At 28.9% G+C, this 26841-nt stretch overlaps 1 protein-coding gene across 1 annotated transcript in view; it reads right to left on the bottom strand.

The window, feature by feature from the left end:
- Positions 1-4951: 4951 nt before the first annotated feature.
- LOC119605209 (protein sidekick) overlaps positions 4952-26841 on the bottom strand; it is a 55120-nt gene continuing 33230 nt past the window's right edge. The window contains exons 4-13 of the mRNA XM_037958169.1: positions 23608-23727; positions 20647-20802; positions 17351-17779; positions 14635-14820; positions 8215-11439; positions 7873-8151; positions 7450-7500; positions 6948-7268; positions 6547-6881; positions 4952-6025 (exon numbers count right to left, since the gene is read on the bottom strand). Of these exons, the coding sequence (XP_037814097.1) occupies positions 5783-6025; positions 6547-6881; positions 6948-7268; positions 7450-7500; positions 7873-8151; positions 8215-11439; positions 14635-14820; positions 17351-17779; positions 20647-20802; positions 23608-23727 (5345 nt within the window). The 3' untranslated portion in view covers positions 4952-5782. The remainder of the gene's footprint in view (positions 6026-6546; positions 6882-6947; positions 7269-7449; positions 7501-7872; positions 8152-8214; positions 11440-14634; positions 14821-17350; positions 17780-20646; positions 20803-23607; positions 23728-26841) is intronic.

The following is a 26841-nucleotide window of genomic DNA, read 5'->3' as shown; positions in this document are numbered from 1 at the left end:
TCGATTAGCTTCCTCTTACATACATACATATATCACGATTTTCTAAATTGCAAGCGTATAAAGAAGCTACATCCGTTTTAAGGCATTATTAAGAAATATTTACGAAGGTTTAAGCTTTTCAATGAAAATTGGTTTTTGATGATTTTCTCTATTCGGGCGTTAATTAAGGATCTACAGCCAATTTTAGGTGTTTCATATAAAAATCGATGTGTCATGGAAAATATTAGTGATCACAGATTTTCACTATTTTCTCAATTGGAGCGTTATTAAAGGGATTTACAACAGACTAAGTTTTTCATATACAAGTCGATTTTTTATAGAAATTTGAGTGATCACAGATTATCACTATTTTTTTTAAATAGGAACGTTATTTAAAGATCTACAGCCGATTATAGGGTTTTCACATAAAAACCCGATTTTTGATGGAATATATGAGTGATCAGAGATTTTCTTAATAGGAGAGTAATTTAAGGATCTACAGTTGATTTTTGATGAAAATAGAAGCGATATTTAAGAATCTACAGCCGATTTTAGGGGTTTCATATATAACCGGATTATTGATGGAAAATATAAGTTACCACAGATTTTAACTAGTTTCTTAATGGGAGCGTTGTTTAAGGATCTACAGCTGATTTTGCGGTATTGATATATAAATCGATTTTTGATGGAAAATGGATCACAGATTTTCATTATTTTCTCAATTGGTTCGTTATTTAGGTTTTTCACATACAAATCGATTTCTGAGGTAAAATAAAAGTGATCTCAAATTTTCACTATTTTCTTAATTGGAGTGTTTTAGGTGTTTCAAATAAAAATCGATGTTTAATTTGAGTCTAGATTAATGTGCTGTCTACTTCAAGATCTTATGGAACTGTGGCGAAATGAGACTTCTTATGTCTGTATAGTTTTATGGTATTCTGTTAATAAAGGTTTTCCACATGAGTCACTTCTACTTAGCAAAAAATACTACCACATACTAATGACATAAAATCGCCTATTTATTCATTGAGCTAATTTTTATAAAATTAAAAAAAGAATAATAGTTAATTTACTTACACAAAAGCTATATATAGGACCAAATTCGGGTAAATTGTTTGGTACTTTTTGTAAACATAATTTTTCTGGAACAAATGAATGCAGATTTGCGTCGTTTGAGTTTTATCTGTGGTATACATATTTGACAGAGTATTTTAGAAACTTAATTCTGGAGAAGCCTATTCCTGTGCGGAAAGGGTAAATTGATAATCTACACGTCCCTGATTGAACAAGAATCTATAAGAGAGAAATTATTGGAACGTTTTCGTTTTATCAAACCTAGATACATACAATTTATAATGACTAAATGAGAATATATCAGAGGTGACTCTTTGGTATCTTCTTCAAATAATAATTTTTGTACTTACATATCGTCACCTAAAACGTCACCAAACGGCCCTATCTAACATTTTAAAAATTTTACAGGAGAAGCAAAAAACTATTTAAATTAAAAAGTTTTTTTCTATCAACGCGATTTATTAGTAGTAAATAAACAAATTGCTTAATAGTGGAACCTATCACTTGTTATGATAGTTTACAATGGCTTATAAAAAAATGGATAAATTGAACTTTTTACCTTTAACATTTAAATGTTTTTGTAGATAGGGCCTTTTGTTTTTTGTCAATAAAATCGATAATTATGGTCGGAGGAGTCCAATTTTTGGTGTGGACATTTGTTTTGATGCAATACATTAGAATCAATAATAAAATCGATTTGGAATTTTTTGTTAGTTAGGGCGTTTTGCGTTTCGTTTCAGGTGACGATATATATATTCTATAATATAAAGCTAAAACACAAGATTATTGAACATACACTGAATGAGATTTTTAATAGCGAACTTTTTGATACTTTTTCGTCCTTCAAATGTCACTACAATCTTGAACTTAGAAACAAATACTTTAACATGCTGGGTCCTAACAGAATAAGTATCTGTAAGAGAAGACTCTTTGGTACGTTTTCATTTTTCAAATTGTATCTTTCGAATTTTCTAGAGTGGGGAACCGAAACAAAGTCCTTTTTAAATGAGAATTTATAAAAGAGACTTTTTTGCTAATGACATAACATATAAAAATATAAAATTTAACATTTAGGGACCTCAGTATGAGAATGAGTAATGAGAATCTACAAGAAGGAACTTTTTCGTTCAATTGATACTTTTTAAGTTTTTCTATAATATTGAACATAGAAATTTTTTAATTCTTTCATTATTCGAATGGTACTTTTAAAATTTTCTTTAATGTGTAATTTTTCTATTCGAGTTTTTCTTTATGAATTTTCTTTTAAAAAACGATAAAAACAGAAGCATTAAAAAACCATCTAACACATTAAATTTTCAATAAAAGTAAACTTAAATTTGTATTTAATATTGATTGGTAAAAATTAAAACAGTACATACGTATCTATATGTATATCAGTTGTTTTTATTTTATTTTTTCTCAAGTACAGTTTTTTAATACTTATTCTTTACATTAAATTATTTTTTTATTTACTAAGAAAACTTATTAATTAGATTAAAAAAAATAAACTTAATTATAAATTTTACTTAAAGTAGGGTTAAATAAAATAGAACTTCAAGTAGATTTATTTATTTGAGCAATTTAGCTGTAAGTAGTTAATATGAAATTTTAAAATATAAAATTATACTAACAAATGGTTGCACTTTACATTTACACATTATTATTTAAAATACATACAGTAATCAGTCTGTAGACTCATTTTAATTGTTTATTTATTTTTCTTTATAAAAATTAAAAAAATCGGTTTAATGAGACTACATTGCATTTCAAATTATGGCCTATTTTTAGAAAAACAATAAAAATATATAATAAAAACTAACTAAAAAGGCATTGATAATATGAAAAGCACTTGAATTATTTTTTTTTTATAAAATAAAGAATAAATACAAAAATATTAAACGTAATTTTAAAAATTATTTTAGCTGCACTTTGTGTGGGATTTTCCGTAAAAAATTGTTTAATTATAAAATACATTTAAAAATATTTACATTTTTTTTATAAAAAAAATACTTAAAATTAAAAAAAAAAAAAAAAAATAAATGAGATTTTCATGGTCGTTTATATCTTAAATCTAAAAATAAAATTTACAAGCAAAACTAAAACAAAAGAAGTGTTGAATTAAATAAAAATTATGAAAAAAGGGTTACAAAATATTTTTTTATTTATATTTTAGTTTTTTTTTCAGGGGTTTTAGAAAAGTACTATTATCACAAGTTTGAAAATGTAGTTTAAACATATACATACATACACATTTATTTAGTTGTTTTTTCTTATGAGTGAATTTGCAGTTTAATTGATCACACACTCTTGTTATATAAAATAAAATTACTTTTAAATTAGTAGACATATTTGGTAGGACTTTTAATCTGAATTCATTAAGTCCCAAAATTATGCTTAATACATATATATATATACTACGTATATTATTTAATGAGCTAATGTCCAATATAACTGCGAATCTCTATAATGTAAACAATTTCAAAGTGATTGCAATATTTTGTTATCGTTTTATTATTGGGGATTTTTTTATAAATGAAAATTCGAAAACATATAATTTAAAATTGTATACGTTAAAACAGCGACACTACTTGTAATATTTAAACCCTTTCTTGCTTTTGTTTGTGAATTTTAACGTATTTTTTATTTAAACCTTTATATAAACATTTTATAGTTTTTATTCGGTAAAAAAATTGCAAAAATTGTCACAAACTTCCATTCCAATCGATAGTGAAATTATTTTTAGTAAATATGTGGATTAAAAGTTAAAAGTTGTCGTTTTCTTATTCTGAAGAATAACAATAATATAACAATTCCTTTTTTGAGCGGAATGGAATTTTGTGACTAAAATGAAATCTATGAAATGAAGAAAATATGAATATAATACATAGTATTCTTGCAGCTTGTTGTTATTATAAAGGATAAAAATACTTTAAAATCAAAAGCTAGAAGAGGGATTTTTAATTTTTTTATTAATATAAAGTTTTTAAACCGCTTTTAAAAGACCATAACTAAACTAGTTAAGTTGAGAGAAAAATCAAAATTACTTTTAAATTTTTATTGAAAATATAATTACATATACTTTGTTCATATAAAATTTCTATTGAGAACTACATATTGTTAACGTTTTGTTGCTCTCTATCTTAGATTTGGATGAAAATTAGTTTTTGATGGCAATATATTCAGCAAATAAGTCCACATCTGTGATATAAATTTTAAAGGTAATAAATTAGTTTTTGAAAAATTATTATTTGTGATTGTAAATATGCTTTAAAATTCAACTACTATTGATAACATCTTTTACTGCAAAAACTTCAACGGAAGATATTTCTGCAAATTGAAGAGATATCTTAACAATTCAAAATAATTTTCTTCGACAAAACTATGATAAAGTTGCGACTTAAAAGTTTGTCTCGAAATGTAACGAAAAATGGATTTCTTTTAGTTCATAGTTTAGATATTTATTAGTTTAAAATTATCACCTTTGGATATGGTACTATGGAATAGTAATAGAGTCGACACTCGTTGCATAGAATGGTTCTGGAATAAGTTTTGTAATCAATTGTAATTTTTTTTATTAAAAGAAATACTTTAAGGTTCTTGTTAAAGGATATGAATTCTGGTTGTACCCGTTCTAGAAGAAGTTAATGTAAAACAAAAGCTGGAATTTTTCCTCTAAATCTATTATGTAATTCTATTTAAAAAAATTTTCGATGCAAAAAACAGTTTATGAAAAAGAAATTGGTAGAGGTTTTATTGTTTTCTTATTTACTTCTCAAATTGATTTATTCCTTTAGATGATTGGTAATTTGTATTTAGCAAAATATATTAATAACATTTACATGCAATAAATACTTGTAATAAAATCTTCTAATTCGAAATCTGAATATTTTTTATGTGAAAAAAAAAAAAAATAACAGAATTCTAATAAAATTAAAATTTTAATTACCTAGAATTATACTTTACAAATTTGCATCCATGTTAAAATGTTACATTTTCTCTAAACTAATTTAGTTAGGGTCGATTAGGGGTAATATGAACACATTTCTAAATAGGTCAATTTAAACGTACGTATTTTTATATCATAAATATATAATACAATTAAGCGATAAAAGTTTTGTCTTTCACTTTTAAAAGCTATTAAATGAAGCTTAGTTTTTAATAAATAATCTTATAGAAGAGTATTCATTATCTGATTCATTTACAATAGCTTTTAAAAATTTTCAAATTTGAACTTTGTCATAGTACGGTTTACTTAAAATTTAAACTATAATTACACATGTATGTACCTACATAGTTATACAAAAAGAGAACTTATAAAAACATTTAATAAAATTAATTTAAAAAAAGAATGGAAAATAAGTAGATGAATGCTATTATCTGGTACTATAATTATTACATACATATACTTTAATGTATACTACATATTTAATCAGTTTATCGTTTTTGTTTGTTACTTATAGATAAAACTAATAATTTCGTTAGATCTCTTAGATTAAATACTAATTAAACACTAAAAATAAATAGGCAGACAATTTCATTTAATTTTTTTCACTTACAAATAGAATATGATTTTTGCTTTTGTTTTCTCTCTTAATGATTTGTAATTAATTTATGTATGGATGTGTATGTGTGTTTGTTTTAGAAAAAAAATTTAATCGATAACAAAATATACGTACATATATATCATCTTTATATGTACGTATGTTTACACTTAAAACTCTGTAGATTGTCAGACAAAAGATGAGAAACCAGGCAGTGGTGCTCTCGATCTGGCCATATTATTAACAATAATTTGACCACCATTGAGACTCATCACTGCACTACCTTCAGGTTCAGAGTCTGTGTAACTGGAATAATTACGCACTGGTTTTTGTTTCTTCCACGACTGTCGCAGGGAATCGTTAACATTAGCATAATGATTGACAAATGAATGAGGATCTGAGCGTACGCTTTCATTCTCACTTTCCGAATGCTAGAAAATAAAAAGAAAATTTAGCGTTAATATTTTCATGTTTCTACAGTTTATACAAAATATTGCAAGCTTTTATTTAAACAAATAAATTTCAAATTTTTGAATCGGTTTCCGTAGCACGTTAGGGCTAAAATTTTGCATTCATCATTGATAAAATTCAAAATTATGTAAAAAGATCAAAATATCAACATTTTCGAACTTTAGAGCTTTGAATATTGCGCAAGCTATCAAATTTTTTATCCAGTGACCCGAATATACTTTTTTTTAAAGGGTTGACCAGCGTGAAAACCACATTTGACCTCAGAAATTACTCTTAATATCAAGTTAGCTTAAGCTAAAATTTGCTTTTATAAAGCATTAAATATGACAATAAACCTCGAAAACATGATGTTCTAGAGAAATTCTGAGTTCAGGGTCAGACACTTTACTTCTTGGGTTTCATATTTCAAATTTTGTTAATTTCGAACTTAAGTTAAAAAAAGAGAAATTTAGTTTTATTACAATTTTATTATTAAACATACCTGTGATGCTTCCGATGAACTAACTTCTGATGGTTTTTCCGTAACACTGCTATCATCAGGATTTTCATCATAACATTTTAGACTCTCTTCATCGCTATGATAGGCTACTGAGGCAGGTGAAGGTCGTGGAGGACTTTTACCCAATTGTATATTAGGTGGCGGACGATTATTTGCCTTACGTCCCATTGTACCCAAAGTACCTCTGCTTAAAGTACCCACACTATTTAAAGTACCAGTACCTACACCATGCCTTGATCTATATAATTCTAAAGCTAACTCCTGACGCTCATCAATTGACATGGCCATAGATTCTTCTAAAGTTTTTTGAGCTTCTTCTGAAATATAAAAAAGGAAACTTTCTAGTTGATTTTAACAGTTTCATAATTTCTTAAAACACTTACGTTTATATTTATAACTTTTGCTCTTAACACATAATACCGATATAACCATAATGATTATAACAATAGATGTGGCAGCTAGAGCAACCATAAACCATGTCTGTCTGTAGAAAGGTTTATGCTGCAGATAACCATATTCCAAATGTAATTTGGATGGCGTTAATATGGAATCCTTAGAGTAGACGGGGAATGATATTCCATAACGATTATATGCAATAACACGGAATGTATAGGCAGTAGATGGCAACAAACTTTGATAACTGACCGTAAAGTCCTGTATTGTGCCGGTGGTCGTTTTCGTTATAGTCTCCCAACGGGAGTCGTCTATGTAAAGGGAAATTTTTATATTAATAAAAACTGTTATAAGTAATAAAATATATAAGTTAATGAGGCCAACTACAAGGTTTAGATTATTAGTTCAAAATTGGTTTAGCTAAATGAAAATACTTGGATTATGGTTTTCAATAAACTACAAATAATATTCCGTTTCGAGACCAATACTTACAAATAAATGATGGTTCTCCTCTTTCTATAAAAGCAGGTTTAATTTTTAATTCAGCACACCAAAGTTAAATTTAGAAATAGGAAGAAATAAGAGGTTTTAAGAAAATAAATAAAAAACCAATAACCAGTATTTAAAAAGTTTTATAAATAGATAAAAATACCAAGAATGCAAAAACTTGATTCGATAAGTTTTTTTGTAATCAAATTAAAAGTAAAAGCCCAAGTGAAATATATATTAACTAATTAGTGTAAAAAAATAAATAAAATACAACTTATCGAACTAAGATTAAAAAAAAAAAAAAAATAGGAATAAAAAATTTGCTAAAAAATTATTATATTTTTTTTTTTTGTTATTTTAAAAATAAACTATTAAATTAAGCCAAATTCCAAAATATATCCTTTTAAAGCAAAATAAAATACTCACCTCGTTTTTTAGCTTCAATATAATAACCCAATATGGGTCCACGACCTGACGGTCCATTTAACCAGTGCATTTCTACACTGGATAATGTTTTAGATAATATTAAGTCTCTAGGTGCAACCGGAGAACCCTCCTGAGGACCAGTTGTCACATTCTCACTAACCGCTGGTCCATAATCAATAGTTTGTGCACGGACGGTAAATGTATAGGTGACTTCTTCTTCCAGATTTTGTACCATTAAGCTGGTACCAGAAACCTTTTGTTTAACTTGTTTACTGAATTCTGTAATAAAATCGTAGGTATTATATAAATCTCTTTTAAATGTGTTTGCGTTTTAAAACTTACTCTCATTTTCCTCTGTAGTCTCGTATGTAACTAAATATCCCAAAATTTCACCATTTTTGAATTTGGGTGCATCCCAGGAAACTTTTAAGGATTGCATAGTAATATCTTCAAATCTTAAATTTTGTGGAGCACTGGGAAGACCTTGCAATGTTTTGACCGTAATAGGTGATGATCTAGGTCCATCACCAGCAGGATTAAATGCCAAGATTTGTATACGATATTCAGTAAATTTATCTAAAAACACTAAACTGTGAGAAGTAGCAGTGGCCGAAACTACCTCAATTTCTTCTTCCCATGTTTTACCATCCTCTAGTTCTTGTGGAGAATCTGTTACTAAATAGAATATTTTGTAACCCAAGAGATCACCATTTTGCATACTTTGCTTAGGGGGTTTCCATCTTAAACGTACTTCAGTACTTGAAATTGGGGCAGCATCTACAGCTCTTGGTTCTCCTGTGGGTACAGCTTCTCCTACATATACTGCTACAGGTGGTGTAGCAGGTCCTGGTCCTTGGGAATTAAATGGTAGCACAACAATTTCGTAATTACGATCTTGCTGAAGATCGGATAAAACTACCGAATTAACATTAATACCCATAACATCTGTTTTGGGAGTAGTTTGCAAAGCAGTAGGAAAATCTGAGAGTTGTTGATAGAGTATGCGATATCCTCCCGTAGTGGCATCACCATTCCACATAGATGTTTCTAAAGCATTCCATTGTACCCGCACTGATGTAGTAGTTATGGGAACTACTTTAAGATTGGTAACTGATACCGAAGGAGCAGCAGATAGAGTACGCACTACAATACTTTCTCTACTAAATGCAGATGGTCCCAAATCATTGGTGGCTTGTATACGAAATTGATAGGTAGTATGAGGCTTTAGATTTGTAGCGGTATATGAGGTTAGTGTAGGATCTACTCGCTCCGGTAAAAGACTCCAGGGTCCGTCATTTTCACGCATTTGTACAGTGTAGTATCTTAAAGGTGCAAAACCGTCTCTGCCTGGTGTCCAACTAAATGTTATCTGGTGTGCTTGTATTTGTGATCTAGATATTTGGGGCATTGAGGGCGGTTGTGGTCTCTCACGATTATTTGTTGTATAAACTAATACCGAAGCGGTTTTACCCCATCCTAATCTTGTTTGAGCTGTAACACTGAATATATAATAACGCTCTGCTAAAAGTTGGGTAGCGCGGAAAGTACGATCGGATGGTGAAAATTCTCTACTATAGTTTAAATTCGAGCTACCGTTCAATGAGTAAGTAACTTGATAGGCTAATATTTCACCATTGGGATCTTCAGGAACATCCCAAATAATACGCGCCGTTGAAAATGATACATCTGGAAAACTAACATTCGAGGGGGCACCTGGAGTATCTTCGAATGTTTGTACCCTAACAGGTGGGGTACTTAAAGCACCATCTCCTAGTCTTGTGAATGCCAATACCTGTATGTGGTATATGACAAACTTATTCAATTCTGTCAATGTTGTTGTAAATGAACTATTGTTTGATATGGTTTTATGTAAAACATGCCCTCCACGATTTGTAGCAGCGTAAAACACTTTAAAACCATCAATTTGTCCATTTCGATGTTGCTTCGGCACTTCACCCCATCTAACTACAATGGTGGTGGAGGATGTAGCATTGGCTTGAACATCCAAAGGTCCATATGATGGTACAGCCTCCCGAGTTCTTTCTACAGCCGTTGCACTATCACGCGAACAACCCACATCATTACAAGCATTCATGACAATTTCATATACCGTCCATTCTTCAAGACTTTCCAAAACATGAGAATTGGCAGTGTGATCTTCTATAAGCACACTCTTGGGTATAATTCTATTTTCACTTTCAATTTGCTTATAAGTAATGTTATAACCACGTGGATTACCAAACCACTCAGTTTGTTGTAAAGGTATCCAACGTACTCTTAACTGTGTGGCTGACATAGCTCTTACTGTCACATTAAATGGTGGATGCATTGGTCGGGCCTGTATTGTTTGGAAATCTTTGGTAGGTTCTGAAGCTTTTGACGTACCTACTACATTGGTAGCACTTAAACGTAAGCGATATTGGGTAAATGGTGTAAGACCGGTTACGGTTAAAGTTTCTGCATCTGGATCAGATATTTCGCAAACTGTAAACCATGTTAAGTTTCTAGCTGTTTGAGCCTCCACTTTCCATTTAGTTATTGAGGAGTTGCCATCAAAACCTGGGGTAAATTGCAAAACTACAGAGAAAGCTTCAATATTAGATAGAGCTAGATTTGTAGGAGGTTCAGGTAGAACGGGTTCAACGCCAGATTGTATAGTAGCCGTTTTAGGAGGACCACCTCCAATACGTGTCCAAGCCCTTATTTCAAACCAATAATGGGTAGTAGCTTGTAATTGATTCACTACTAATTGTGTGTCCTCAGCAGTAAGATTTACTGACTTCATAGTTTCGGGACGATCTTTAACCTGATGACGAACTGTATAACCCGTCAAAATACCATTAATATTTTTCGGTGGAGCCCATAAAACCTTTACAGATCTATCGGAAACTTCATCAAAATGTAAAGCTGTTATTTCATCTGGCACATCTTCTTTAGTTTTAACGGGCACACGGAAACTTCTGACACCATCGCCTGGATCGGTAAAACATAATACAGTTATATTATAATCCTGAAATTTCTCTAAACCATTGAGTATAGCGGTCTGTTCCGCTAAGGGATCCAGCAAACTAGGTGGTACTGTTATCATTCTTTCCTCAATTTCCCGGTCTTCACCGTCTATAGCTTGATAACGCCAAGCCTGTATTTTATAGCCTTGATTTATACCATTAATTTGTTGAGGGTTTGGAGGTGTCCAACTAACTCTAACAGCAGTTGAATTGATGGCTTGTACTTTAACGTTTGTAGGGGGAGCTTCAGGTACACCTTCTTTTGTTTTAATCTTAGCACCTTCATTGTAAACACCAACACCCATATTATTGTAGGCAGCAATTTGTACCACATAATCCTTCCAGGTTATCAATTCTTGTATCAAGTAATTTCTTTGAGCCTCATTAGTAATATTTTGATACATCCAGGGTACATTGTTATAACCATATAAACGATAACGTATAATATAACCCAAAATCTGGCCATTACGATGTTCTTCCAATGGCGGTTGCCACTGTGTAATAATTTCCGATTGTGAACGAGCAGAACCCACAAATCCAACTGGAGGTCCAGAGGGAGCTACATATTTTAAAGAGATTTTATAGGAATTAGTTTTTAGTTAGGTAAAGATTTATTTTTTATTTTACTAATTGTACAAGCTTTTTCGTAATAAGAATTTAATTATTTTTTACAATATGTACCTCGGTGTAGCGGTAATTCTACATATTTTACAAATACCACAGAGCCAGTGCACGGAATACAGATAAAAGGAATTTATATTTTAGCATTAGTTAGGTTTTATTTTACTATTTAATAGTTTTTGTTTTGGAAATAAAACAGGATAACAAAATTATGATACAAAAAAAAAAAAATTAGAAAGACAAACAAAAGAAACTAAAAGGATTAAGAGATCTATGCCATAAAGTAGTACTCTTTCACGATTTTCAATGTTCCATGTCTTTTGTAGTGGAAGTTAAATTTTGCAAGATTTCCATTAAATAATACAAATCTATAATACAAATCTAAACACTGAACAGATCAACAAAAATAAAAAGTCGTTAAAAGACGGATTGAGCTACGCTGAAACCTAATCACAATTTTAGGTTTTCGAGATATGGAAAATGTATGTCAAGATATTTTGAAGAAGATATACAGTGAATCAACTAAGTTTTTTGCCTACCTTTTTTTAAGAGAATTTTGTTTTTTTTTTTTCATAAATAAAATTCAAAAAAACAGGTAAAAAGTAAAATTATGTTTTCCAATTGAAAATAGAGATTATGTAGAATGGGAAAACCAAGAAAAAATATTAAAATAAAAATTTTGGTGCATTTGTTGTTGCATTTTATTATTTTTCATCAGAATTTGCACGTCAATAAAGTATTTTGCATATTGAAATTTCCAGTTAATTTCGTTGGGTTTTTCAAATTATTTTTTAATTGCTTTTTGGAATTTATTGTTTTATTGTTAAAAGGACACGTGTTAAGTATTTTTCAATTGTAATTTTCAAAAATCATATCCTTATTGTGTGAAACTGTGTAGTTATTTGCGTCAAAAATGTTTAAAGGGAAATACTGAGGCAATTCCAATATAAAAAATTAGTTTATATTTTTAGAACAAGTATAAATCAATGAAATTCAATTATGAGATGTTTAATCAATCATTAAAAATATAAAATATAGAAATTGATGAAATAACACAAAGAATTATTAAAAAAAAACGCACTGAGTTGTCTTTCAAAATCTTTAACTGCCAAAGGAGAGCGACTTGTATCCAAGCAAAAACCACTGAAGTCCTCATTTTTCTTCTCCAAAGTCCATATACGAACTTAAAAGAATACTATGTTTGAATTTAGACCTCTAAACAGACCATAGGTTGCTTGGAAACAATATAAAGTGACCTATCGTGTGGTACGGGAAAAATATTTAATTTAGATATTTACAAATAGAGGCTGTTCTCATCACCTAAGATCCACAAAAGCAATATTTTTCAGCTAATACATACACTTATATATAGTTAGAACCCAAATCAAGAATAACTATCCAAATCCAACTACGCCTACTGTATTTTATTCATAAAATAATGCATTGAAAATATGAGATAGAATATCAAGATTCTAGCATGTAATAGTTCTATAGTGGTAAACGGTGATATCCCCATACTTAGAGTGGCTAGGATGGTACTTAGCTTTATTGAATAAGAATCAATATTATACAATTCTAAATGAAATTCACACAGTACTCCCCAAATAGATGGGGTTTCCGTAATGTAGTTTTTATTTATCAATACAAAATGACCAAAACCCAGATTATATTTGTTATAATCTATAGATTTATACCCCATTAAAATTTTTTTCTAGGTCCAAGTCCATTGATTTCCTAATATATCATGTATCCAATTCAAAATTACTTATTATTTTCGAAATTAAATCAAAGAAACGATAGATTTCATGTTAAGTCAAATATTGAAAAATTCTTATAGGTATATAGGATAATAAATCGGTTAAAAAATGTCCAAACTTAGTCGTTCCACTACTAAAATTTTATTCTAATACATAGGAGTAATAAAAATATTAAATTTTATAAAATAATGCAGCAATATTACAAAAATGAACAAAAAACCAAAAAAAGCAAAATACTTTATTGACCTTAAAAATTAACAATACGTTCACATTTTATCAAAAATCTCGTTAATTAATATCACGATTTTACTTTTTATGGTAGAAAATTAAAATATAAGATATTCTTTAAAAAGTACAACAAACAAATTGCTTTATCTTGCTAAAAATAATTGTTCAGATAAAGTTTTTTTCTTAAAATTTATAAAATTTTACATAGGCAAATTACTTAATTGATCCCCTGTACATACATAAACTTTTATTTTAAAGTCGACAGATTTGACTTTTAGATGATATAAAATACTTTATAATTAAAGAAGTCCTATTCAGCACAGATCAATCCATTAGTTTTATGGGTTTCGACTTTAAAATTGTATTGGCCTATATAATTCATAAGCTGGACATTAAAATCTATCACTTTTGCATACTCTTTTATTCTAAACCATTTTTACAGTAACTAAAACAGTAATAAAACATTAAGGGCTAATCTTTAGGTGAAAGATTAGCTATCAAAATAAAATTAATCCTCGAAAGATGTTTTTGAGTACTCAATTAGTTAATTTTGTTTGCAAGTTTAAGCGCCCAATAGAGGTGGTTTAATCTTAAGCACGAAATGCAAAAGTGTAAACAGCTGATGCAAAAAAAATTAATAAAATTTTTTGACACTTCAAAATACATTTTTTTGTTTTTAATTTAAGTTTTCATTAATTTTCATATTAAATTTACAATTGTCTTCTTCTTTTTTATAAAATATGCATTGTTTTGATAACAAACAGTGAAGTTTTCTGTTGTTTTGTATGGCAACACTGCGAAGTTTAATCTTGTACTCAAAAACATCAAAGGGGATTAACATAAGATTAAATTTATTTTTAGATTAACTAATCTGATTATTAATTGGCATTTGATTACCATGTCAAAAACCCGCTCTAAACGTGACATTTTTTATGACAATGTTGAGAATGAAAGCACATTTTGTTTTTCAAAAATTTCAGTAAAAGTTAAAGTCCAGTTACGTGTATCAAGAAACTTGACTTTACAACAGTTAACTTAACATAAAATAATACAATAAAATAAAAAAATAATATATACAAAAGCTAAATTAAAAACAAATTATATGCATACATAGATGAAAATAAAAAAAATTGGCATAATAAACTTACCTTCCTGTGGTAATTCCACAATATTACTTGGTTCAGAGGGAGAACCTTCACCAACTCGATTCACAGCACTAACACGAAATTGATAAACTGTCGCTGCTTTTAAATTGCGTAATAAAATCCAACGATGTTCCGCCGATACATTACTTAGTTCGGTAATCCAATTTAATAGAGGATCTGGAACAGGACCTACGAATTTTTCTGATGATGTTAATGAATTTGAAAAATCAATGTTTATTTTGATATAGGAATAGGATAACAGGAAGTGGTAGAGTATTAAAAGAGGATTTATTAAATTTTAAAACAATTTTAAGCAATAAACCGTGCAAAAGTACAATTTAAAATAAAAGTGAATTTTAATCGAATAACAGGATAATAAATCATAAGCAGTTTGCAAAAAGAAAAAACACAAACAAACAAATTGTAGTTTAAAGGAAGACAATCAAATTTGAAACAATAAAATATAGATTAAAATTTTGTTTGTTGGAAAGGTCATACATAAAGTGTTGTAGTAAATGAAGGTTGGGTGGTAGTGATTTTATTTATTTTTTTTATTTATTTTGTGGGTCAGTTTAGAAAGAGTTGAATAACCAGAAGCAGCCGTTCCAAGTTGTTGTTTGGTTGTTTCGTGTTGATATTATGAAAATGTTTTGCAGTATGTGTTGTGCATATTTTTTTGTTTGGTTTTTATATATTTTTTTGTTGCAGTAAAACCAAAATTTTAACAAAATTGTAACAAAACGAGAGAAAAAAGAAAGAAAAAAAAACATAAAATCATTTTTGGTGAGAAATGTTGTTGTTGTAGTTATTGTTTTGTGTTTGGTTTTATTTTATTTTGTTTTTTTTTTTTTTTGTAAAAAGAAGCGCACACAAACTATGGCTCTAATAAATTGTTGTTGTATAGTTTTCTATTGTTTGTTAAATGAAACTCTAAACAATAAATAAACATAAAATTTTGTTTTTCCAACTTTAGTAATTTGTTGGCTGTAAAAATAAACTGATTTTCTTGAATACAGCTATAAACATTCAAACAAAATTACATGTTTATAAATCGGTGGGTACAAGCAATAACGGCCTAAGTTGAAAAATCCATTTTTTTTCCTTTAGAAAAACTTTTTTTAGGGATTTCACATAAATGTGATAGTATTGTAAAATGACACAATTTGTTTTAAACTTTTCAAAGCAGTAATGGATTGTAGCTTGTATTTCCTTGACCACTTACTGAGTATCTTAAGCATTGAGATTTACTGATTTCATAGTATCGGGACGATCTTTTACTTGAGGACAAACCAATATACAATGCGGTATTGTTATTTCTTTAAAACGTTTAGTATAGCAGTTTGTTCTATCAAGGCATCTAGTTAAATAAGAAGTAGTGTTATCACTTTCGGGTCTTCACGATCTACCGCTTGTATTTTATAGCCCTGATCAAACTAACTGTAGTATTAGTTGTAAGTTTGAACTTTAACATTTGTAGGCGTCTTCAACTTGTTTTTAGGACGATTTAGGCTGTTATTGCTTGTGACCGCAAATTAGTACATACATAACTATACATACCACACATTACATGCTCACACATTTAGTACAACATTTATAGGAAATTACTACATACAGTTAAATTATACATACATATATTTTTGAATAGCAGTGATTTACAATTATACAAAATGCATAATAGTTTTATTTACAATATAAAAATATTTAAAATTTTTTGTTAAATTCACAGGAAATCTAAAAAGACTACGATTTATGGAAGTATATAATTTTTAATATATATTACGAATAACATATAAGCGAATCGAAGATATGGGGCCATAAAAAATATTGGTTGTTTAATTTAAGTAAATACAATTTATGGCAATATAATCGTATCATATTAGAACCCCTGAATGCTATGCTTTATGTAATTAATCAAAAGGAATTTAGACATTTATTAAATTTATGCTGAAGTGTATTGTTATATAGAAATCGATAAAACTCTACAGAATTTGAAAAAAAAATATTTTTTGTTGAATATTATATTAAAATTTATTAGTATGGGGGAGTAGACCAATTTTTGTACTTGCAGATCTCTAGATCCACCCGTTTAGGTCCTATCGTGATTTGAGCAGATAGACGAACGGACATGGTTAGATCTGTATATATGTGTGGGTCTTAGATGTATAACAATTGATTGCCAATAATAATATACTTCTCATTATTTTTGAAAATGTACGTAGTTTTGAAAATATACTTGAGATTGCTACTTTTGCTTCTCAGCAAACTTATAAACGGCTACAAAAATAGGCTAACAAAAGTTTCACCTTTTTTTTTTGTAAAATTAAGTTTTTATAGTTTATGTGTTACATATTATCTTGCAACAATATAACACAAAATATATTACCATAATAATGTTAATTTTAAACATCATACTAAAAACATATTATATTTTCACTAAACGTAAGTTTAAAACTAAAAACAAAAATAAACTTTTTTATCTGTATATTTAAAATGTAGGCATGTAATTCTGTACATATTTATTATCCTTTTAAAAGCAAAAGTAAAAAGGCTAATGACATAATAAAAAAGCTCCCCTTAAAACGAACTTATTCAGTAACAATTTTCACATACGACAACAGACACACTTATTCACATACAGACAGAGACTCATGCAAACAACATGATGACAAAAGTATTAAATTAAAAAAAAAAAAGTGGAAACAACCAAAAACTAACTTACCTAATTCGGATACTTCACGCCTTTGTATGATAAACTTGGATATTGGACTGTTGCCATCAAAACCCGGTGTCCATGATACATTTATGGCTCGTTGTTCGGGTGTCTCTAGACGTGTTGCCTTTACGTTAGCTGGTGGAAATGGCAGTTCAATGACACTTAAACGTGACGACCGCGTTTCATTGCCACCCGGTGAGGTTACGACACATGAATAGGTGCCAACATCCGAAGCTCTTACAGCTTGTATCTCTAAAGTACCATCCGATTGTACACCAATGCGCTGAGAATTACTAATGGCTGTTGGATGACCTTCGCGATACCAATCGATATTATACGGTACTGTTGGATCACTAGAGACTTTACACTGCAACGATGCGGTTAGGCCCAAAAGAACAGTAGTGTCAACTGGTGGCTGTATGATTTGTGTTCGCACTATATTTTTCGTATTTTGTTTTTTGGGAGGGAGAGAAAGAGTTATAAAAAAATTTGTTATAAAAATATATATAGACAATAGAAAAATGGATAATATTGTGTTTTTTGTGTTGAAATTTGATATATGGCTATGAGAGTATTAAACAAAAAAGTTTTCAAAGATTGGAAATCTATTGTTTGTCAGCAGCTAACATATTGATGACATATACAGTGATAGTAAATCAAAATATGGATTTATTATACAAAAAATATATGTTACCAAAACAAAAATATGTATTTTAATGTTGAACTATTAAACTACAGATAATTACTTTATTAAAATTTATTTTATTAATTTTAGTTAAAACTTCAAATATTACTAAAAGCTTTTAACATTAAAGTTTTTCATAATTGCCTTAATTACAAATTATTTTCTTAAATCCGACATTTTACTTTAAAAATATTAATGTATTGTTTATTAAAATGTTAACTACAAATGTAACCTAGTTTTTCCAAATTCAAACTTATTTCTCTTAATTTGTGTGAGCAAATACCAATTATACAATTTCTATGTTGTTTTCTAAATTGCTTCGCATATTTTTGTGTTTTTCTGTATATGTTTTGCCAAAAAAATATATAATATCTTGGTTATTGCTACACCATCATCATGAAATGTGAATACTAACAGTTTTTGGTTTTTGGATAAAACATCCCATTTTGGCAAAAAAAAGCAAATTAAATGTCATAATCACATGGTTGAAATCCAATTAAAATTTTTCCAGGACACCGAAAAACAAACAATGGCAAAACAACCACAGAAAATCACTTAAAAAATAATATGCTAAAAACTACAATTAAAAATTGTCACATGTAGAGAGATGTGACAACAATGATTAGAGACAGGATTAGTTATAATACACGCACGATGTTGCCAACACATTCAACTAACATCAGCATGAGTCGTATATAAGTTCTAGTAATGTGACTAATTTTAAAATGTAAATACATATGACTCTTGGAGGGAAAGTGTTTAAGTTTTAAAAAGACATAGAGTCTTAATTCATTTAAAAGGCATGATTTTTATGGGATTTTTTGGATTAAATTGAATGGTTAATTGTGATCAAGTTTAGTTTTATTATAATTATTTGAATTGAATAGTTAATTATTAGAACATAGTGTACTTAATATATTGCCTTTTCTATTATATGATAGATCTTTGTCAACGTTCTTAAGTATTATTGTGCTATTTAAAATTGTATATGCTTTAACCTAATATTTATTAAAAGTTTAAATTTTAAGTAATTATAGAATAAGGGAATTCGTTTAAACGGTCTCATAACGCCGCTATGACTAATAAAATAACATTTTGGAAATCGGTCCAGATCACAAACGACAATCGCAGAACTCAAATTTGTGAAAGAAATAATTCAGAAACTTAATTTCTTGGCTGTAGATTCCATTGATCCTAGGAATTGATTTGAACAAATTTATAATTATTTAAAAGGTAACTAAATTAAAATAATAAAAAAATTCTTTTAAAGGTTTCTTGGCAGACTTGACAGTTTAAATATGTGTAGGATATATTCTACTTCCCTCTGTTTAGGATCAATTTTTGATCTAATATTAATACATTCAAACATTACTGATTAAAAAAATATGTTGACAAAAATTGCATTATCCTCGATCTCTCCTTGGCTTAAGTCAAAAGCAGATTGTAAATAGATCGTTTTGGGGGTCCAGAATGGGAATAATGTTTATTTTTGTTTACATTTTGTTCGAAAATTAAATCCATATTATATGATTTTGATCAAACTCTAAATTAGAAATTTAAATACTATTTTTAGGCCAGTTATAAGCGTTGCAGTCATTTTCTGAAGGGGACCTTATATAGGGGGTAGGGTCAATTATGGGTCGATCCTCATAAAATTTGGTAGACAGAATTTGGTTCGTATTAAATTTATTTGTGTCGAATTTCATCGCTACACTCGTATTTTTAAGTGATTAATAAGCGTTGCAGTCATTTTCTGAAGGGGACCTTATATGGGGGGTAGGGTCAATCATGGACCGATCAACATAAAATTTTTTAGATAGATTTTGACTCGTATGAAACTTACTTATGTCGAATTTCATCTATATACTAGTATATTTAAGCCAGTAATGAGCGTTAAAGTCGTTTTCTGAAGGGGACCTTATATGAGGGGTAGGATCAATTATGGACCGATCCTCATAAAATTTTGCATAGTGATTTTGGATCACAAGAAACTTACTTATGTCGAATTTCATCGCTATATTCGTATTTTTAAACAAGTTATGTCTGTTAAAGCTGCTTTTCGAGGGGCCACTTGTATGGGGGCTATCCGAAAACGTGGACCGATATTGCCCATTTTCAATACCAAACAAACCTTACCTATAAGAAATATTTATGTGAAATTTCTATCCTCTAGCTCTTTCCATTCGGACTCTATCGTGCTTTCAACAGACAGACAGACGGACGGACAGACATGGCTAGATCGTCTTAGAATTTAATGAGGACCCAGAATATAAATACTTTTGTGGGTCTATGACCAATATTTCGATGTGTTACAAACGGAATGACAAAGTCAATATACCCCCACCTTTTTTGATGGTGGGTATAAAAATCATGATAATTTTCATTTTGTTATTATAACATTAAAAAGTATAAAAAAGTACATAAAAACAAATGTGTGAGAGTGTGCAGTAATAATTTTAACATAAACTTGCAAAATTTGCATGCTCAACAGTTCAAATAAACACTCATAAGTACAACATGCATACAGATTTATTAATATCTATATAAGTACGAATGAATGTACCATTTGAATCTGTATCTGTTTATATGTTAAAAGGCGAAAACAAATTGTACTTACCCAAAACACCCAAATAAGCTTCACCATTAACAGTGCCGGCTTCATTTGAACGAACACAAGTGTAAAGACCAGCATCAGATTCGCGTACGTTTGATATTAATAAATCTCCAGATTCCAGTATTTGTACACGACTCGAAATCTCAACAAGTTGTGTTTCTGTTTTAATTGTAATTGTCGGATGATCATAATGATGGTTGTAGTTTCAGTAGTTGATAGAGTTGGTGGTATTGGTGGCAATGGAGTTCAGTTGGGGGAGTATTTGTGGTATAATTGCAACGAGTTATTCATAGAAATTTTGGTAAAGAGCAATGTGGCAAGAAATTTTAGGGATGGTGCAATATTTAAATGTGTAAAGTTGGCAACATTTTGCACATAGTCAATTTTAGTTGTTGTTTTTTTCCGTTTACATCCAACAGAATTAATGATGTTGTTGTTTTTATTGTTGTTGTTGATATCAAGTACCCGTAACATTCAAAGTGTTATGATGATGTTGGGGAGATATAAAAGCCAACCAATGGTGTTGATGATGATGATTGCAATGACGACGACGACGATGTTGGTGTCAATGTGCGTATTTTTTATATTTTAACGTAATAGACAATAGTTGTTGCAGTATTTGTTGTAGGGACATAAACCAAACATTGTAATTCCGGTTCGTTGGTTAGTTTAGTGAGATAGACATTTTTGTTTGCCAACATCAACAAAATACCGCCAACAACATGAATGAACAACATTGCAAAATTGCATTTGCCACATATAGAACAGTATGAGTATATTTTCCAAACAGGTGGGGATTTGGTGTATTTGATGTTTTATTGTCATTGTCCATGTTGTCGTTAAAGATGTTGCCGTTGCGATTTGTGGTAAATATTACGCGACATTGGCAATTCATTGCCATAATTTACAAGTGCACAATAACAAAAATATTCATTGCACAATTGTCAATTTAGTTATTGTAGTGCATTGCATGTGTGTTTAGCATTAAATTATAGTTTTAGTTTATTTTTTTGCAAGCGCGTTAAGTTTATATTTTTTATAGACCATCAACACCAACAACCAATATTACAACATTTTGTTGCAAATTTAAACAGCAAACGAACAACCAACCAACATTTATCACACACAATACCCATTCACACATTTATATAGTATGTTTTTTGGATGTATTATTGTGATCCATTAAGGCCAATTTTGGATTTGCATTATATTTTTTTTGTTATGGTGTATGTTATTTTGGCATTAATTCAAACCATAATTTTTTACCAGGTTTTTTTGCGGGATTTTATTTTGTAGAGTTTTGTTAGTGTTGTAGTAGTGGTAGTAGTTGGAACACAGGCAAACAACAATGTTAAGCAAGGAAATAGAAAAATAATAGAAAAAAATTATTTAGATTAGTAAAGAACATTTATTAAATGTACTATACAAAAATAGTTACATTTCAGCCTGAAAAAATTACAAATTCATGCAATATTGTTTGGTTGATGAAATTATAAATTCAATTTAATTTTTTTATCACGATTAGATGAAAAGTTTTTATAAAATTTTGTTTTATATTCCTGGCAATCTTTTAGTGGTAATGAATAAGGTTTCATGGAAATTATAAAGTTGTTGACAAAACCTTTATCCTACATATTTATCCTATACATATGTATCTATATTTTATGAAAATGACCCATCAAAAAACAAAAATTTCTTGTTAGTGAAATTTTCGAAAAGTATAATTTTGTTATAACAGGCATTTAAAATTCAGTTCTTCTTTTCAGAAAATACTATGGTACCGTGGTTCATTCTAGAGGTATGGTCTAGTCTATAGTCTAACCTATAGTCTAGTCTATAGTCTAGTCTATAGTCTAGTCTACAGTCTAGTCTATAGTCTAGTCTATAGTCTAGTCTATAGTCTAGTCTATAGTCTAGTCTATAGTCTAGTCTATAGTCTAGTCTATAGTCTAGTCTATAGTCTAGTCTATAGTCTAGTCTATAGTCTAGTCTATAGTCTAGTCTATAGTCTAGTCTAGTCTATAGTCTAGTCTATAGTCTAGTCTATAGTCTAGTCTATAGTCTAGTCTATAGTCTAGTCTATAGTCTAGTCTATAGTCTAGTCTATAGTCTAGTCTATAGTCTAGTCTATAGTCTAGTCTATAGTCTAGTCTATAGTCTAGTCTATAGTCTAGTCTATAGTCTAGTCTATAGTCTAGTCTATAGTCTAGTCTATAGTCTAGTCTATAGTCTAGTCTATAGTCTAGTCTATAGTCTAGTCTATAGTCTAGTCTATAGTCTAGTCTATAGTCTAGTCTATAGTCTAGTCTATAGTCTAGTCTATAGTCTAGTCTATAGTCTAGTCTATAGTCTAGTCTAGTCTATAGTCTAGTCTATAGTCTAGTCCATAGTCTAGTCTATAGTCTAGTCTATAGTCTAGTCTATAGTCTAGTCTATAGTCTAGTCTATAGTCTAGTCTATAGTCTAGTCTATAGTCTAGTCTATAGTCTAGTCTACAGTCTAGTCTATAGTCTAGTATATAGTCTAGTATATAGTCTAGTCTATAATCTAGTCTATAGTCTAGTCTATATATATATATATGTATGTGTTTTTTTAATCCATTAATATTTAAAAAAACTGGAGATTTTTGGATCAAAAAGCTGAAGTTTTTTGAACATTTACAAGATAATCGATCTATTGACATTGTTAGTACAAAATAATAGACTTTTTCGACAAAAAGTGATTCATAGAATCCTATATACTTTATAGAATACTAGATCCTATATAGGGGTAGGCTAGTTGCCAGTGTTCTAGTCCGCCAGCCTGATGATCATGGATTCGATTCCCGCAAGACAATAGGTTTATTTTTACGAATATGATATAACTTACATCCTCCTTTTAATTTCAAATTATAAATAAAAATGATCCCCTCTAATTTTTGTTCAAACTACAAATATTTAATATTTATATGGACAACACACTTACCGTTATAAATCCAAGTGATATTTGGATTTGGTGCACCAATAGCACGGCATGAAATGGTAGCATCTTTGCCATCTAAAGCGGTTACATTCTGTGGTGGCTGTTCCAAAACTGGTGCTGAGGCTATACAGAGACAGAGATAGAACAAATATTAAAAATATGCACACAAAATTAACATGTTGAAAAAATAAAACAATTTTTTTGGGAGGGAAATTGTAAAAAGTTAAAAATAGTTTTGCAAACAAATAATAAAAATATGTAGTAGAAAAACCAACTAAATATAAATAGATCCCGCAGCCAATTATAATGTTAAAAATGTTAGTGGAAATATAAAAGGGGATAAAATACATGTAGAATCAACATTGCAAACATTATCTTCTAACTTTAGCATTTTTCGGTGATTTTTTTGGGTAGCAACATTTTTTATAATTTTGAAATTTTGTTTTAAGTGATTTGCGATTTGGGGGTAATGTTTGGTGTTAACAATTTAAATAACACTTTATTTGACGAAAGTGTTTATTTGTTTGTAGTTTTGGCACTACTTATTAACATTTAGGCATTAAAATTATAACAATATAAATGTGCTAATTGCAGTTGTTGTTCATAGTAGAAAGATAAATATGAATTCAAATTCAATATTTATTTTTTTATATTACCAGCGAATAGTTTTAAAATTTTATACACTTTATTGCTTAATTTTTCTACGCTTAAATACATTTCCTACTTATTAACCAGTATTTCACTTTTTTATTTAAACTTTAAAATTTAAAGTCAGTTAGTTAAACATAAACTTTGTACTTATGCATGAAAAATGTTTTCAATTCTAATTAAAAAACACATTTACTATATTAATATTTTAAATATAGTATGAAAAGAAGTTGCATTAATATTTTTCCCACATAGTTTAGACATGGAACCCAGAATGTCAACACTTAACACAGGAAAAAAAAAAACAGAAGACAACAAATGCAACTTTTATCAATGACTTCCTTTTCATTTCCTTCTGTAATATTTGTTGTTTACTTGTTTGCTAACTGCTGTTGTTTTAATACTTATAAACGTCCTTTTTTCAACCTCATGTATTTTATAGAAAATGATCCTCATCATCACCATTGTGAGTTAAGTAGAGAAGAAAGCTTTTAAACTTTTATTTGAACTTTATAAGAGTATTTTACAAAAAAAAAAGTGTAAGAAGTTTATGTACATAGTTTATACTTAGTAATCATATATATGGAAGTAAGTAACCAGCATTTTGAAAGGAATACATTGACTCCTTGTAGAATGTCCTTTTTAGACTTTGTTGTTTAACTGTCTGACTCATTAACAGACACTAGTTTCAACATATTGCGACAATTAGACAAATAATAATGTGGAGAGAAGTCAATCCCACTTTAGTGCCTTGATGTACACAAAGGAAAGTCCATCATTAGTTTCAAGTAAAATAGAATGTCCTAGTATCTATCTATCTATCTATCTATCTATCTATCTATCTATCTATCTATCTATCTATCTATCTATCTATCTATCTATCTATCTATCTATCTATCTATCTATCTATCTATCTATCTATCTATCTATCTATCTATCTATCTATCTATCTATCTATCTATCTATCTATCTATCTATCTATCTATCTATCTATCTATCTATCTATCTATCTATCTATCTATCTATCTATCTATCTATCTATCTATCTATCTATCTATCTATCTATCTATCTATCTATCTATCTATCTATCTATCTATCTATCTATCTATCTATCTATCTATCTATCTATCTATCTATCTATCTATCTATCTATCTATCTATCTATCTATCTATCTATCTATCTATCTATCTATCTATCTATCTATCTATCTATCTATCTATCTATCTATCTATCTATCTATCTATCTATCTATCTATCTATCTATCTATCTATCTATCTATCTATCTATCTATCTATCTATCTATCTATCTATCTATCTATCTATCTATCTATCTATCTATCTATCTATCTATCTATCTATCTATCTATCTATCTATCTATCTATCTATCTATCTATCTATCTATCTATCTATCTATCTATATATCTATATATCTATTTGCCTGGACAGTTACCTAGTATTGCATACCTCACACACATCCATACATGTATGTTATATTTACTCAGGAAGCATAAATATGTATATTTTTCATTACTTTAAACCTTTATATGTATACATGAGTCTAAAATAAAACACAGTAACAAATTAAAAAAAGTACAACAAACTTTTAACTTGTCCACACATATTTTGCAGTAACTTTTGCCACGTTAACAACACCCTTTAATAACCAAAGCATACATTACTCACACACATACACCTTTTGCACTTCATACTAAACTTCATGTTTGAAAAATGTTGCATATAAACTTTGTTCTCTTTTTTTGGTGTAACATCAAACCAACAGTTTAGTTTCTTGTAACAAGTTCTTGTTTTTTGTTGCTTCAATTTTCTTATTCTTTTTTTTTTTGTGTGGAAAATCCTTTACTAATCGCATGCCATGACTCTGTATAAGTGTTACACATTAAATACACAACAACACGCAAAGAGCAATAACAAAAAAGAAGGACAAAATAAAAATCCAACAACATGAAACATATTTAACAAAAATTGTTATATGTACTACATTAACAAAAAAAGAAATGTACACTGATTCCAAGAGAATGATTTCTCAAAACATTTTCCAAAGATAAAAAGCTTAATTTTGGCTTAAAGTTAATGTTTTTGAAATATTTATAAACATGAACTTTAACCTGTTAGGTCCTGATATATGAATACTATATTTAATATTAAAGAACTCTCGAAAAGTATGAAAAGTTTCTAAATATGTTAAAGAAATTTTCTCTTCAAATTGGAAAATTCTAATTTATTTACGAAAAATTTCTAAAGTTATAAAAATTTTCGAAAATTCGAATTTAGGTTAGAAAAATTTCTAAATTTATTAAAATAATCTCTAAATTAATGAATAGTCATAATTGTTATTTTAATTTTATTTAAGGACAATTTCATATTTAATTTTTTTTTAAATTTTCATAATTTTTATGTGGTTTCTGAGATAATACGAACTAAAGGTCATCAACCTACTAAATTTTTAAAGGAAACATTGTATAATTTAGTTATAGTTGCATAATAATAAAAAAATGTAGGTGATATTTTTCTTTGAGTTTGGCCAAAAATATAACCTGCTTTTCTTAACTTGAACATTTGTTGTG

This window comes from Lucilia sericata, unplaced genomic scaffold, assembly GCF_015586225.1.
Source record: "Lucilia sericata isolate MDLA Ls3-8-SP2 unplaced genomic scaffold, ASM1558622v1 Contig000465F_arrow, whole genome shotgun sequence".
NCBI classification, from domain to species: domain Eukaryota; kingdom Metazoa; phylum Arthropoda; class Insecta; order Diptera; family Calliphoridae; genus Lucilia; species Lucilia sericata.
This window is presented reverse-complemented; position numbering and strand designations above follow the sequence as displayed.